At 40.2% G+C, this 15,923-nt stretch overlaps 1 protein-coding gene across 1 annotated transcript in view; it reads left to right on the top strand.

The window, feature by feature from the left end:
- The window catches only part of LOC136824986 (ATP-binding cassette sub-family C member 10), a 173,146-nt gene that overhangs the window by 88,942 nt on the left and 68,281 nt on the right, over positions 1–15,923 (top strand). The window contains 1 exon segment of the mRNA XM_067080977.1: positions 14–130. Coding sequence (XP_066937078.1) covers positions 14–130 — 117 coding nt within the window.

Raw genomic sequence — 15,923 nt, 5'->3', positions numbered from 1 at the left:
CCTGACTTTGCAGATGGCAGTTACACTTTTCTTGCTCTATCGCCAAATTGGTATAGCATTCTTGTCTGGTGTTGCTATTGCATTCCTGCTGATCCCAATCAACAAATGGTTAGCTACAAAAAATTGGTAAGTGGCTGATATGCAAATTTATGGCTATTTGTTACTACTAGCAGTGTTCATCAAACTTGTGTACAGTGAATCCCATTCATGGGATCGTCCCCACCCCCATAAGTAGCTAAAATCCGTAATACTCAAAACCTGTCTAAAAACACTTAGAACTGCCCATTTTGACAGTTTAAACACAGAAAAACCATGTAAAAATGCATATACCTGAGTACTTTAATATTTTTATCACAAAAGTGCATTTATTCATGAAAATTATATGAAAACACAGTAATTAGTGAATATTTCTCAGTGAAAAATACCGTGAATGGGTGAATTTTCCACGAATAATGGCTAGATATGTTTTACAGAGAAAGTTAGGAATGCACAAGTCCCATTGAATCCTTGAGAACGTTGAATATTGGGGTTTACTGTATTTGTAATAAAAATCTAATGTTAACAGCACTGTACTGCCTGAACTAGATTAATTTTGTTTTACATCTTTTTATCCATTATGGTTTCAGCCATAGTACAGTACAGTTTTTAGGGCAACATTTCCATAAGAATTTTTATATTAGTAGTTTTCTAGATTTTCTGTGGTGTCCCTGTTATAACTCCTATGCAGTTGATTTATTAGTGTCCAATCTCTTGCCTTCCATAGCCATGAAGCATTTATAGAACTACTTTTAATTGTTGCAATATTTTTCTAGGCTAGATTGTACTAGTCCAAAGTACAGAACCATTTCAGACTATGTACTTTGTTATAACATTTAAATGATGTTTCTACATGAGGAAGACTTGTACAGAACATGATGTGAAAATGAACATTTGAATTGATCTTTGTCTTTGTTTGGTTAAAGTTTTGTGATATGGTAGATGCCAAAATAAGTCACTGTGCATTACTGTATAACCTCACCAGATGAAAGTGGTGACATTTAATTACCAGGTTAATTTGAAAAAGATTTCTTAGGTCTAGTTCAAATTTTTGTTCTAAGGGTATCCACAAAGCTGGGAGTAGGGAACTATAAAGTGCTGGGAGCTGTTTATGAATATGGTCATACACAAGGTTTGATGCTTATACACTGTTAATGATTTTATAATACTATATTTCTCCAATGGGAATACAAATCAGACTCTGTTTTGTTGGAATATTCCTCAGCATGAGCTAAAATTGTTTATTGACACTTGGTAACATGGTAATTACTGGTGTTTAAGGGGATCGGCCGGTTTCCGACTTTTAACGACAGGTTGTTGATATATATGGGGTTTGTTAAAGGATATTTGTGGAACTTCAGTGGGAAAACAATTTTTGTTCAGTGACCTTAGGTTTTGTGACGCCAGAGCATTTTTCGGCTAAAAAATGGCCATTTTCAAAATGCATCTCCTCCTTTGCTTTTTGGTTTTAGGGATGAGATTTGAACCACGTATAAAACACATATGGACCTTCGATACAAAGTAATTTTTGATTTTTCAATTATTTTTCCGAGATAAAATTTTTTTTTTTAGTGAAATTTTCCCGGAAAAAATTACAGAAAAAATTTTAAAAATCAGAAACTCAAAATATTAAAAATCCTCAGCTTCGTTTTAATCTACCATGTTTCCCCATGTTATTTTTAAAATTTCATTTAGATTGGTCCAATACTAAGGGAGGAGATGCATTTAAGGCGAAAAACTTATGTTTTGAGAATGTTCGGTTCTTTCAAAGTTTAGTTACATAAAAAAGTAAAGGGACTTCAAAGACTGTGTTACAATTAATTCTATGGTTTTAATTTTTATTTTTGGGTATTAATTAATGCAAAAATGATTATAAATAAGAATATTAATTGATTATTTATGTGCCTAAGACACATTATTCTTATAAATTTTAGGTTCCTGGTCCCCCTGTCTGATCTTGCTGCAGGTATTACTCTAGGTATCATAGTTGCCTACACTTTTTATTATTAGTGTTTCTTTCCATCCCTTGCCAAATGGATCCTGGGAATTACTTTACATTCACAATTAGGGATTCGTGATTCAAGTAATTCATCAAGTCTTGCTTCACTTATTATGATCATTTTTTTTCAGGATCGTCTATAGTATCAGCCTCGAGCTACTGCTTTCTTTTTCTAAAATATGGTTTGCCCTTTGGTAGTGACGAACAAATAAAGGCGTTTAGGGGTGGATGTGGTTGGTCTCTGGTCAGCAGAGATCGCTTCTGCGCCCGTTTGATGGGAGTACAAAGCTCTCTCTCTGTAGATCCATTTCCCCTCTATGGCACTAATTTCTTGAACTCTTTCTTCTACTTCTCGCCTGGACTTTTCCACTTGGCTTTCCGCATTCTAGAAGCATGAAGTGAACTCTTGGACCTTTTAGGCACGGTGAAAAACAAAAACACAGAAAATACAGAGTTCAGCCAAGGCTAGCGGAGCATGAAAACGATGTCCTTCTAGCTTGGAAGTTTATAGGCAACTCTGCCACAGTCGGTTCATGGTATGGCGTGTCGTTGTCATGGCTAGAATAACTAAAAAGGTAGTAGGATATTATTGACATTATACATTTCATTTCAAAGGAAGTTTTCGTAATATATATATAAAAAACTAGCCAGACTAAATCATTTTGCGCTACTGGTGTTTTATGGGTATATAGTTATTGTTACATTTTAGGCCATAACTGGAGAAATACGGCAAATTTTAGCATAATATTTCGTGGACACATTCTTGAACCCTATTATTAAGCCATAGAATTTTTCAAGCAAATCAATTTTTAAAGATTATTGGGTTTTTAGGCGGCCGATCCCCTTAAAGGGGCTAGCCTGGGGAATATCCCCACTCACCTGCTGCCACCAAACATGTTTTTCAGCCACCTTCTAGTATGGATAACTTGCTCTGCTCTGCTTGGATAGGTTGGAACTTCACTTTTGTATGATAGTTATATGATTTTTCATTAATAAATAAAAATCGTTGTACAACACCATTGTAAGTGGCATGAAATTGTACAGCAATGTGGGCACTTTATGACCCCTCTGTTGATTGAGCCATGCTTTTATGGTGCATTCTGTAGGGATAAGCTATGCAGGCCTATATGCCCCTGCAAAGAGTGGGCAAAGTTGCCACCTTCACAGTGGAAAGGTTTGAAAGTAAGAGGATAAGGCATAAAAAGCATTTGCAATTTTTCTTTGGGAGGACTGCCACTGCCAAATCTCTTTATTTTGGATGAATGTTTCTGCTGTTAATATAAGTATATCTTTGTGCAGGAAAGGTACAGTAGCCATTGGTCAAAGATCATGGCTGACCTGGGATGACTGTCTGTTTCACGTTTTCACCATGTTATCAAATGTTTTTATTCTCATCAGAATTCTTCATGCTGCTATTCTGTGGTACTCTGTGCATTTGTTAGTTTGGCTGTTTTTCACAGGATTGGACTTTTGTTTTGTTTTACTCAGGATGTCTTTGATTGGCAGTAGGAATGAAACCAATAGCTTTTGCAGGAATTTCATACCTCTTTAATGGAATGTATTCATTTGCTAGAAAGGCAGTTACAATTTCTGCCAGTTGTTTTGGGTTTGGAGTTCATTGTCAACTAACAGATGTGAAATAAGGGAGTTGTCAGGTAAATTTATGAGTAAATTCTATAAATATTGGAAGAAAGAGTTAGATAAATTTAGCAATTAACCCTTAAACGCCTACTGGACATATCATCGTCGACTAAAATTGTCTGTTGGGTGCCAAGTGGAGCGTCACATATCGACTACAAAAATTTCAACTTCGGTCAACTTTGACTCGACCGAAATGGTTGAAAAAACGCAATTGTAGCTAAAACTCTTACATTCTAGTAATATTCAATATTTACCTTCATTTTGCAACAAATTGGAAGTCTCTAGCACAATATTTCGATTTATGGTGATTTTTTGAAAAAAATTTTTCTACATACGTTATTAAAAATTTTTTTATTTTTCGTCATTTTTGCCAGTAATTTTTGCACTGTTTTATATTAGCACGTTAAATAAAGTTTAATATGAAAATGTGGCAGCAATTTCATGTAAAATACAACAAAATACAGATGGTTGTAGCTTTTATCAGTTTGGAAATATTTTCATATAAATGCACGATAACTGCCAAAAATTTCAACCTCCATAGTCAACTATGATTTTACACACAAAAAGGTGACTCGACCGAAATGGTAAAAAAACGCAATTGTAAGCTAAAACTCTTACATTCTAGTAATATTCAATCATTTACCTTCATTTTGCAACAAGTTGGAAGTCTCTAGCACAATATTTCGATTTATGATGAATTTTAAAAAAAACTTTTTATGGACGACACAAATATTCAGAAATTCTTTTGTCACGTTGTAAGTAATTTTGCATCATTTTATATTAGTTGTTACATAAAGTTTTTATATATGGAAATGTCCGCAATTTATTGCCTGAGAATACAACAGAAAATAACTCATGGTTGTAGCTTTTATCAGTTTTGAAATATTTTCATATAAATCACGATAACTGCCAAAATTTCAACTTGGTATTATTTAATATGACCAAATAGTGAAAAAATGCAATTATAAGCTAAAACTCTTACATTCTAGTAATATTCAATCATGTACCTTCATTTTGCAACAAACTGGAAGTCTCTAGCACAATATTTTGAGTTTATGGTGAATTTAATGAAAAGTAAGTTTTTTCCTTCGATCGGCGCGGTAACTGGCGAACATCTCAGAAATTCTTTCGTCACGTTGTTGTAATGTTTGCATCGTTTACATTAGTCGTTATAAAGCATTTTTATATGAAAATGTGGCAATTTCATGGTGGAATAGAGAAAATAATTCATGGTTGTAGCTTTATCAGTTTTGAAATATTTTCATAAATCACGATAACTGCCAAAATTTCAACCTTCGGTCAACTTTAACTCGACCGAAATGGTCGAAAAACAGCAATTATAGCTAAAGGTCTTTTCTAGTAATATTCAATCATTTACTTCATTTGCAATAAATTGAAATGGGGCTCTATATTTTTCGATTTATGGTGAATTTTTGAAAAAACATTTTTGTTACATCGAGCAGTGACGGTAACTCTGCAGAACATCTCAGAAATTCTTTAACAAAACGTGGCAGTGTAATGTTGCACCGGTTTATATTAGTCTTTACAATAAAAGTTTTATGTAAATGAAAATGTCGCAATTTCATGTAGAATACAACAACTGAAAATAACTCATGGTTGTAGCTTTTATCAGTTTGAAATATTTTCATATAAATTACAATAAATAGAAAAAATTCGACCTTAACCAACTTTAACTCGACCGAAATGGTCAAAAACTGCAATTATAGCTAAAACACAACAGTCTAGTAATATTCAATCAGTTAGCTTGGTTTTTTCACCAAGGTAGGAAGTCTCTAAAACAACATTTCGATTTATAGAACTAGAATTTTTGAAAAAAATTTTTTTAGTAAGCAAATGATTCATGCATCATTTTGTGATAATATTTTTGATTTTGTTTTGATCGTTTTCAAATTTGTTATATACCAAAATCATCGCAATTTATTGTACAATACAAAAAAAAAAATTCCATTAGCTTTAACTGGGTTTTGCTCTGGCGAATTTGTATAAAAATATATGAAAATTTTTGCGCTGTGATAATATTTCAATATTTATATATCCAGATAATGATATTTTTTCATTTCTGATGGTTGCATACTAAACTTCAGGCAATGACATGCTGGGAGCCAAAAATGAACTCTTAATCTTAAAAACAACTGTGATTTTTTAAAAAAAACTTCCTTTACTGCCCACCGGCAATGGAATCGTTTTGTAAACAGAGGCTGGTTTTAAGGGTTAATTAGAACCTTCTGAATCTCCCAAAAGATGTTTCTGTCTTCTGTTTCCCTGGAGCCTTAGTTTCTGTCAGGAACGAGTATTCTGAAGTTAGGACAGAATTTATGTTCATATTTTAGAATCTTAATGGGTTTACACAAGTATTATGGGTTTTGGTAGTCAATCTGAGTCACTACCATTTAGTGTGGCCTATTGTATTCCATGTCCTCTTTACTGTTATAAACAATCTACATATTTTTGTTTATAAGTTGTCATGGCTCAGTAGATTCCCTGTAAAGACAGGTTACTGGGAATCTGCTTCCATGAAACTTCAAAACAACTTCGAATTCTCAGGACAAGGATGTTCTCTTGCCTTCCCCATAATCTTCAGCCATCCTGATCCATTAGTCATTTTGCTCACACATCATGATTTGTTTTACTCAAGCATAAACTGTTGCATCAGTTATTGAGTTGCCTTCTTCAGCATCAGTTATTAACATTGCCTTCTTCAGACATGTATTTTAGACAAAGTGGGCCCTCAGCTTTAGCAGCTAAGCTCAGGACAACAGTAGTATGTTCCAGAAAAACTTCTGTTCTTGTTCCTTTTCAGTAACAGAACAGCTTCATTATCTTGCAGCATGGGTCTATCTCTTCTGTTTCCATTGTCTCATTCTGTTCTCTAAGTTCACTTTTTCTCCTTGCTACCTGTTCCTTCCACCTGTATTTTGTAGAAAACAGCTGTTGGTGGCCCTTCTTTTGTACTGCCTCTAATGTACTTTTGGGTGTTTTTCTTCATTAACGGGCACCTCAGTAAAGTTCTAAGTTATAGGCCATTCTAGCCACTTTATTGACTCGTGATTTGTCTTCTGTTGGCAGTTTTTTAATTCCTGGGGTGGTTTTAGTCAGGCATTGCACCACCATGTCCTCACCAGCCATTGCACTTCAAGTGGAGTTAAACAACTTTCTCAGCCAGTTCTGCAGGCTCATGCAGAGTATTAAAAGACAAATTGTGCATCGGATTCCTCGTTAAATGAATTGGGTTTTGTTTGTAAAGTCCAGTTCTGCCAAACTGGCTCCTGTGTCATCTTGTTGACCATTGTGCTTCTCCATCATGTTCATTTTGAGAACATTTTCAAGACGATTTTTTCTTTCTTGGATAATGTTATTGTTCAGGAAGACATAATTTGTCTGCCTTTCTTTAGTAAACCATTGCAGTAATACTTTCTTGTGTGTTACTGGCCCTTTACAGTGCTGAAAATGTTTCAAGCGTAAATGTTGTTTTGGTTATTAAATACAGGTTTCATGTTCTTTTGTCTAAATCTGAGGTTGAGAATTTCCAATGCCTCTCTTTATTCTGATTTTTCTGGCTTTACTCCAAGATTTCATTTACGGTTAGAAACCAACATAAAGTTGCTGTTGATGGGATCTTTAGCCAAACCAAGACCCATTCGTGTTTTGAGTTCCACAGGGCACTGTTCTTGGCTCCCACTGTTATATTTACATCCATGTAAACAAGTACTATTCATTGTTTCTTTTGAAAATGGGTGGTGTTAGTATGCCAATTTTGCACTTGTGGGTGTCTTAATTCTATTTTTTTAAATTTCTTCTCTCAGTCTCATTTTGGAACATTGGCATATTTTCTGAATGGTGTAGATGTTTCACTGCCCACTGAACTCCAATAAAATGAAAACACTGTTGATTATCAGATCTCATTCGGATTTTCCAGATCCTTCCTGGCCAAATCTGTGGGACTGTGCTGAATGAGTCTGAAACTCTAACTATTCTAAATGTAACCATTTTTTGACTCACGTCTTACTTTTGTGAAACATTATTGAAAGTGTGAGGAAGTGCCTTTGAACAAAAATTGGGTATTTTATTTTTTCATGCTTTAGCAGAACAGTCTTCCCCAGGTAACGATGTTTTTTGAAAAATTTGTCATGAATAAAATCTGGTTCGGACTATATAAATTCTGACTTGTTCTTATGACATTGGCTTGGGCTGACAGATTTAGGCTGTAGTGTTAGTTTTATCATTGTTCTCTCTCTCTCTTATGTATCTGTCTCTCTCTCTCTCTCTTTCTCTCTCTCTCTCTCTCTTTCCTTTCTAAACATGTGAATTTTTGCATCAATATTCACTAATTTAAATTTTCATTTTTTTTATGACGGTAAACACATTTTTTTATGATTATATTTAATAAATTTGAAAATTTTATGTTAATGTAAACACAGCAATTATCAGTAATATGTTTCCTAAAATCCCTCAATATTGATCTGTTATCTTCAAGTCAGTGCTGTTAAAAAAGCCCTCCTGATATCTCTCTCTCTCTCATCTCTCTCTTTGGTAATCTCTCTCTTCTCTCTGTCTCAAAATTCTCTCTCTCTCTCTCTCTCTTGGATAGTTCTCTCAAAGATGACAACATGCAGTATTGTTGGTTTAGTAGCCCGACAGCTTGTAGCTCAAACTTGTGGGCGTTCTGTCACTAGTATATGAGTTTTGTCTCTCTCTTCTCTTCTCTTGCTCTCTCTCTCTCTCTCTTTCTCTCACTCTCTGACAAAGAGACAGACATTCTTCTATACTTTTTAACATCAATCTTTATTTGCTCACAACACTTATTAAGTTTTATGCTGCAACAATTACTTTGTCATTCATTTTTTCATATTTTCCATGCATAACTTACAGTGTTTTGCATTTCAGTAATTGTCCCCCTGTGTTTATGTGATATTGGTTTTATTGTCTGATTTTCTAGTCTTAAACTTATCATTATTTTTTATATTTTACAATATTGGTGTTTGAACTATTAAAATAGGTTGTTACAAGCATTTTAGTTTAAGGTATACAGGATATGTTAAAAAAATTATATACTAATTTTCAATTCATTGAGGAAAATGTAGTAAATTAGGTAAGATCTTTTATTGTTGTCAATCATCTTGACATATTGATGTGAAGGGAAGCTCTTTTATAAATTGTTTAGGATTTGATTTCGTGTATGTAGATTGTGTGTATTGTATTGTCTCTACTTTGTATATGGCCCTGAACTGAAATATCATTACTATTATTATGGTTCCAACTTACGTGTAGGTGGTTTTTGGGTGTCTTACTGATATGTAGGAATGGATCTCCATCGTAACTTGGGGACTTCCTGTATTTGTAACGCATTAAAATCAATGCCACTTGTTTTAGTTCATCTTTACCAGAATGATGTTCTCCAGTATGGATGTCTGCTTCTGGCAGAGATTTATCTCTTTTAAATAGTGTGGTTAGTGGTGGTAGGTTTCTATTCCTTAATGTGAGCAGTTATGACTTGGACCATCAGTGGATGGTCTCTTGTTTGTAAATTTTTCATAAGTTGTATTTTAACAGACATCTCTCACATTCTCAATTGATCCTGATCCCCTTTTCTTGCCAAGAGAAACCAGATTCGCTGAACAGCAGCAGGAATATGTGGAAAATGTTACTCACTGTAGAACTTTTCAGTTCCAGAGGCCCTTTATTCCTCACACTGTTGGACAATGTAACAGTCTCCCTGAGGATGTCTTGCACTTGGAACTTAAAAAGTTCAAGCGAAGATGCAGTGTATTACTACCCAAATACTGTTCTCCTTTCATTTTAGTATATTTTTCAGCTTTCTATTAATTTATCAATTTATTTTTTCTTTTTTATTAAGCGAGATCTCTTCTTTCTGTATTTCCCCTGATCTCATCTTACTTCTTCCTAATGAACACCATATTTTTTGGAAGCTTAAATTTAAAGTCAATGACCTCTGTGGGCTTGTTCCATATGAATAGGTTTATCTTCTGAGTAATAATAATAATAATTGATGATGATGATGATGGAATTTTGTCTTTCATTATAATGACTTACCAAAACACTGTAAAAGCTTTTATCTCTTAAAATCGACACGTCCGAGATATAAATTTTCAAACTTTGTTTGGAACGCTGATATAATTGGTGGGGACCCAACCCCACCGGATACTGGTGGGGGGGGTGGAAGAAGACTAGCCATAACCAGCTCCAGTTTCAATCTTGGGGTCAGTTTCATTCTCAGGCGTCCGTTCTGTCTCAAACTGTTTGGTGTCCTTTGTCTCGTTGCGCTTATTTGTGGCGTCTCTCCTTGGTGAAGTACTCAATTTCCTGTTTATTAATCTAGCTAGCGTAGCTCTGTGAATAGGTAGCTATGTCGGGTTCCAGTTTCTCGGGATCCAGGGTTGCGCAGGAATTTGTGCTCCGTAAACTGGTTAAACTTAAGTCACGACCACCATTCTTTGTGTACAGCATGTAGGGGTCAAGAGTGTTCCCAGAGAACACATGCAGTGAGTGTATGGGATGGAGTCAGGAGTTTTGGCACACATACAGTTCCCATCAGGTAAAGCTGGTTAGGGATAGGGATAGGAAAGCCTTTAAGCGTGGGGAAGCTAGGCTATCTTCTTCGATGGTGGCATCGGCGTCACCTCCTCTTCCGGCTGTTCCTTCCCTCCTACCCCTCCTCTACCGCTGCTCTTTCCCCCTCTCATATTCCCCCTCTTCTTCACCAGCTTCCCAGCATGTTTTCCTAAAGCCAAGCCCAGCCTTGAGGCTGATAAATCAGAATTTGTTCTTTTCAGAAATCAAATGGAAGCGCGCAAATGAACAGTTTCATGGAGTCGGTCTTAAGTTTAGTGCGCCCACGTAGCCAGCGTTAGCGTCGGTGATGACGTTAGTCAGTGTTGGTGATAACAATGTGGTTGTTCGTGATCGTGTTTCAGGCAAGTCTGCTCGTTTTCTGAATCTTTTGAGCAAAGGCAGCTGTCCTGCTCACCTTCTGAGGCTAGAAGACAGTCCGGCGCTGGCGAAAAGGTCAGAAATTCTTGCTCATGAGCAGGCTCGTCCTCTAAGGCACAGGAAAGCCTTAGCCCTGGTGGTGAAAGTAGTAAGCTTGAAGCGTCGAAAAGCTTCAGGGAGATGTAAAAGTGAATCTCGCAAGGCGGTTTCGGTGGGCACGCAAGTTCGTAGTGTTTCTCCATTGACTGGCGTCGATCTTCTCTCATCTCCGACGTCACAGGATGGTGTCCCCAGAAGCTTCCTCAAGATGGTCGTCGAAACGGCACTACCTAAGGTTAAGTTTTTCAGGTGAGAGTAGCAGCAGTTCATCTTCAGTCTCTTCATATTCCAGCTCTTCAGATCCCCCTCCTCGTCATCATAAGTGGGATCATGCCTCTCGACCCTTAAAGAGGCAATCTTCGGATAATTCCTGCCCTAGGGTTACTAAACTCTCCAAGAAAAGGACAGTTAGCCCTATACCTGGTTGCTCAGTGTGGGGTTCCGATCAAGAAGATACATTTCAGACGCTTCCTCCCAGGTCACCTAGGGCAGTCAAGATGCCTAGCCCTCTCCAGGAAGTTCGGCCTCAAGTGCCCGGGCCTCTTCCTCCTCCTCCTCCTACACAGGAAGTGTCTGCTCCTTTGGCTACATCCTCGCCTTCCCAGGAGTCTATTCTGTTGGAAGATAAGCTAGAAAAGGTAGTCCGCAAAGTCCTTGGTATTCCTGGGGGTCAGGAAGTCGTTCCTCCTCAACTCCTGGACAATCTTGGCACGGAACCGATTCTTTCTGGTGAAGAGGAAGGTCCCGGTGATTCAGGTCCTTCTTCCCATTACGCTTCTCTACTCAGCTTTCTGCTGCAGTCGTACCCTCAACATTTTCAGCCAACAGCCCCTCTTCTCCCAACTTCCACGTTGCGTCTGGGAAAACAATGTCCTGCCACTTCCCTTCCTAAGTTGGTACTCTCCACTGCCTCCAAGAAAGCATTAAAGGAGGTAGAGGCGTGGTTGGAAGCTAAGAGGTCCTCGGGTAAATCATTGTTTGCGTACCCTCCTTCAAAGCTGTCGAAAAGGAGGCAAAATTATTACAGCACAGGAACTTCTCCTTCACTGGGCTCCGCAATTTCAGCACAAGGGGACTTCGGCTCCCTTGTGGACCCCTCAAGATGCATTTCATTTGAGGTGGCCAAGACCTTTTCTGCCCTAGATGTAGAACATCTTTCCAAGAACCTCTACAAGCTCCTAGAGATTGGCAGCTTTATCGACTGGTCAATGGGAGCTATTTTTAAACAGGTGGTGAAGGCTAATGTTGCAGAAGACGTCTTGGAGAGAATCACGGGGTTCCCTTCCTGCACCGATATTGCTGTCCATGATGCGGCAGGCAAACTTTCCTCCCTCTTCGCCATGGCCACTCTGAAGAAGAGGGAAACTTGGTGCTCTTTCTTATCTAAGGCTGTGACTTCGCGCAGAAAGGCGTTGACGTTCGCACCCTTTGACAAGGAGGGCCTTTTCCCAGAATCAGTAGTGAAAGACGTCCTTTCAGCCATGGATAAGAAGCGTGACGTCACATCCTGTCTATGTCTTCCACCAAACCCAGGCCTGCTCCCGCTCCGTTGACCAAGATGGTATCTCCTCTTAACAGGCATCCGTTTCGTAACTCCAGGCCCAAACCTTACTCAAGGTCCCGCTCCAACTCCAGGGTCACAAGCTCTCCTCTAAGCCACAAAGGTCGTCATGCCAGTAAGTAGGAACCCTGTCCTCCATGCGCCAGTGGGGGCCAGACTCAGCCTCTTTTGGGAGGAATGGAGAGACAGAGGTGCAGATCAGTGGGTGGTGCAAGTGCTCCAGCTAGGCTACCGCCTTCCGTTCACCCAACCTCCTCCTCTCTCCAATTCTCCCATTTCCTTGCCAGCATACTCAGGAAGCTCAGTCAAGTTTTCGCCCCCAGAGACAGAAGTCCAGTCTCTCTTAGGGAAAACGGTCATCGAAGAAGTACAGGACGTGTCAACCCCGGGTTTCTACAACCGCCTGTTTGTAGTCCCCAAGTCATCAGGGGGTTGGAGGCCAGTTCTCGACGAAAGTGCTCTCAATCTGTACTTAGTGAAAACCAAGTTTTCCATGGAAACGAACCGCTCAGTTCTTCAGGCACTAACTCGTGGGGATTGGATGGTGACCCTCGACATGGAAGATGCCTATTTCCACATTCCAGTACATCAAGCCTCCAGGAGGTATCTTCGGTTTGTTTTCAAGGACAGAGTTTACCAGTTCCGGGCCCTCTGCTTCGGCCTGTCGACAGCCCCGCAGGTGTTCACCAGGATTCTCACCCCGATAGGTCATTGGCTCCACCTGGAGGGAGTTTGGATCTCCTTGTATCTCGACGACTGGCTACTCCATTCATCATCAGGGACCGCTGCATGGAGGACCTTCACAGAACCCTAAGGTTAGCTCAAGACTTAGGGATTCTGATAAACACGGAAAAGTCGAGCTTAATTCCTTCACAGAGGATTCTTTATTTGGGGATGACTCTGGACAGTCTAGCTTTTCGGGCTTTTCTGTCCCCCAAAAGGGTCTCCTCCTACCTTCAGACGGTGGAGAAGTTTCTCCTCCTGGACAGTTGCTCCGCCCGTCAGTGGATGGCTCTCCTGGGAACTCTGTCGTCAGTGGAGCAATTTGTAAAGTTAGGCCGTCTGCACATGAGACCCTTTGCAGTTTTTCCTCAGGGCTCTTTTGAAGACACAAACGGACTCCTCGGTCCTCAACATTCCCCGACGTCAAGGGGCATCTTCTCTGGTGGAAATCGCAGGAAAGGCTTTCGGAGGGTCTAGATCTCCTCCCAAGACAACCATCTCTGCAGATGTTCTCAGACGTGTCCAATGTTGGGTGGGGAGCACATCTAGCCAACCTCAGGACGTCAGGAGTTTGGTCGAACGAACAGAAGAAGCTCCACATCAACGTCAAGGAACTGTTGGCCATTCACCTCGCTCTCCAGGACTTTTCGACCCACGTCTCAGGCCAAGCAGTTGCTGTTCACGCCGACAACTCAACAGCTCTAGCCTACATCCAGAAACAGGGAGGTACCCATTCCTTCTCCCTGTTCAAAGCTGCGAGGGACCTCCTTCTGTGGGCGGACAGCAACAGGGTGGTCCCTGTTCCCTCGGTTGTGCAGGAAAGCTGAATGTCTGGCGGACCAACTCAGCCGTCAGAACCAGACTCTCCCTACGGAGTGGACCCTGCACCCACAAGTGTGCCTAGATCTGTGGAATCTGTGGGGCACTCCCATAATAGATCTCTTCGCTACCTCCAAGAACCATCGTCTCCCAGTGTTCTGCTCGCCAGTTCCAGACCCACTGACTCACTTGGTGGACACCATGCTCCTAGACTGGACGAACCTGTTTGCCTATGCCTTCCCTCCTTTCGGGCTCATCAGGCAAGTGATAAACAAAGTGAAGTTCCATCAGAATGTCGAACTGATCCTCGTTGCCCCGTTCTGGCCAAGGAAGGAGTGGTTCCCGGACCTGCTAGATCTCCTGATAGACTTCCCAAGGCTTCTTCCTCAAAGGAAGTCGCTTCTCAGACAACCCCACCTAATGAAGTTCCACGAGGGATTGTCCGCTCTTGCTCTGACAGGCTTCAGACTGTCAGGAAGCTCATCAGAGTGCGAGGTTTTTCAAGCAAGGCTGCAGAGGCTATTGCGAGTTGCAGAAGGGACTCCTCTAGCAAATTATACCAATCCAAGTGGACAGTCTTCAGGAACTGGTGTAGAAAAAACAGTATCTCCTCTTCTTCGACGTCTATAACTCAACTTGCCAATTTTTTCATTTACTTGAGGGATTCAAGAAAATTGATGCCATCAACCATCAAAGGTTACAGAGCTATGCTGTCCTCCGTCTTCTACCATAGGGGGTTAGACCTATCAAATAACCGAGACTTGTCAGACCTCCTCAAGTCCTTAGACACAGCTAAGACCCCAAAACCTGGCCTTGCCTGGAATTTAGATGTAGTTTTGAGGTGGTTGATGTCTCCAAGGTACGAACCTTTAGAAGATCTTTTCTTAGAGACCTCACTAAGAAATCCCTTTCTCTGGTTACTTTAGCAACGGCAAAGAGGGTTAGTGAAATACAGGCCATTGACAAGGAAGTGGGTTTTTCACAAGGTAATGCTGTTTGCTCGTTCACCTTGAATTTTCTGGCCAAGAACGAGTCTCCTTCCAACCCGTGGCCTCAGTCCTTTACCATTCAGAACCTCTCCAAAGTGGCTGGCCCTCAAGGATTGGAGGCTTCTTTGTGCCCCGTTAGAGCTATCAACACTTACTTAGCCAGAACGGCCAGCATCAGAGAACGTTCCTCCAACCTGTGGTGTTCAGTGAAAGATCCAACCAAAACTTTATCCAAGAATGCCCTGGCTTTCTTCGTCAAGGAACTCATTTTAGAGGTGCACAGACACATCAACGAAGAGGACGCACGCCTAGTCAAGTCTCACATTCACGAAGTGCGCTCAATAGCAACTTCAGTGGCTTTCCGTCATAATAAGTCACTTTCGCAGATCACACAGAGCACCTTCTGGAGGTCGAAATTGGTGTTTGCGTCTCACTACCTTAGGGAGGTCGAAGTTGCGTATCAGGACCTGTTTGCGTTAGGTCCCGTATCGGTAGCTGGCTTGGTTTTAGGGGGAACACACTAGGGGGGTAGGTTCTTTATCCTTCCTTCCCCCTGTGGTTTTATGGTTGCTGAGTTAATGGGAAGCTGGGGGTGCTCAGTTCACCTGGAGTACCCTCCATTCTAGTTGAGCTGCTGAGGGTATAGAGAAGGAGGATGTATTTAACTAGTTTTAGGTTAGGCGGTGAGTCCCGTTTTTCAGTCTGGTTGCTTTCCAATTGCTCAGGACAAGAGCAAAGGAAAGTCACCCCTTGTCTTAGTCAGCGGTGTACTTCCCTGACTACTTGGGTTGTTATGGAGCAGAGTAGCTAGCAGTGCTTACGCCCAATGCCTCTGCAGGTAATGGAGCTTCAACCAGCAGCAGTACCTCCCTGCAAAAGCCCATCTACCAGGTAAGGTGACTCCTACCCTTTTGTTGGTAGGGATCCTTAAGATGCCCATGGTTAGAGTTTGTCCCTTTCTTTTTTGTTTTTTTTTAATGTGTAACCTTTCAATAACTGATACCTCATCCCCTGCCCTTCCACCTTAAATGTGGAATCAGCTTTTACAGTGTTTTGGTAAGTCATTATAATGAAAATGACATTTTTA

Source organism: Macrobrachium rosenbergii, chromosome 36, assembly GCF_040412425.1.
Source record: "Macrobrachium rosenbergii isolate ZJJX-2024 chromosome 36, ASM4041242v1, whole genome shotgun sequence".
In the NCBI taxonomy this organism is placed as follows: Eukaryota; Metazoa; Arthropoda; class Malacostraca; order Decapoda; family Palaemonidae; genus Macrobrachium; species Macrobrachium rosenbergii.
Note: the sequence above shows the minus strand (reverse complement) of the source record. Positions and strands in the feature narration are given on the sequence as shown.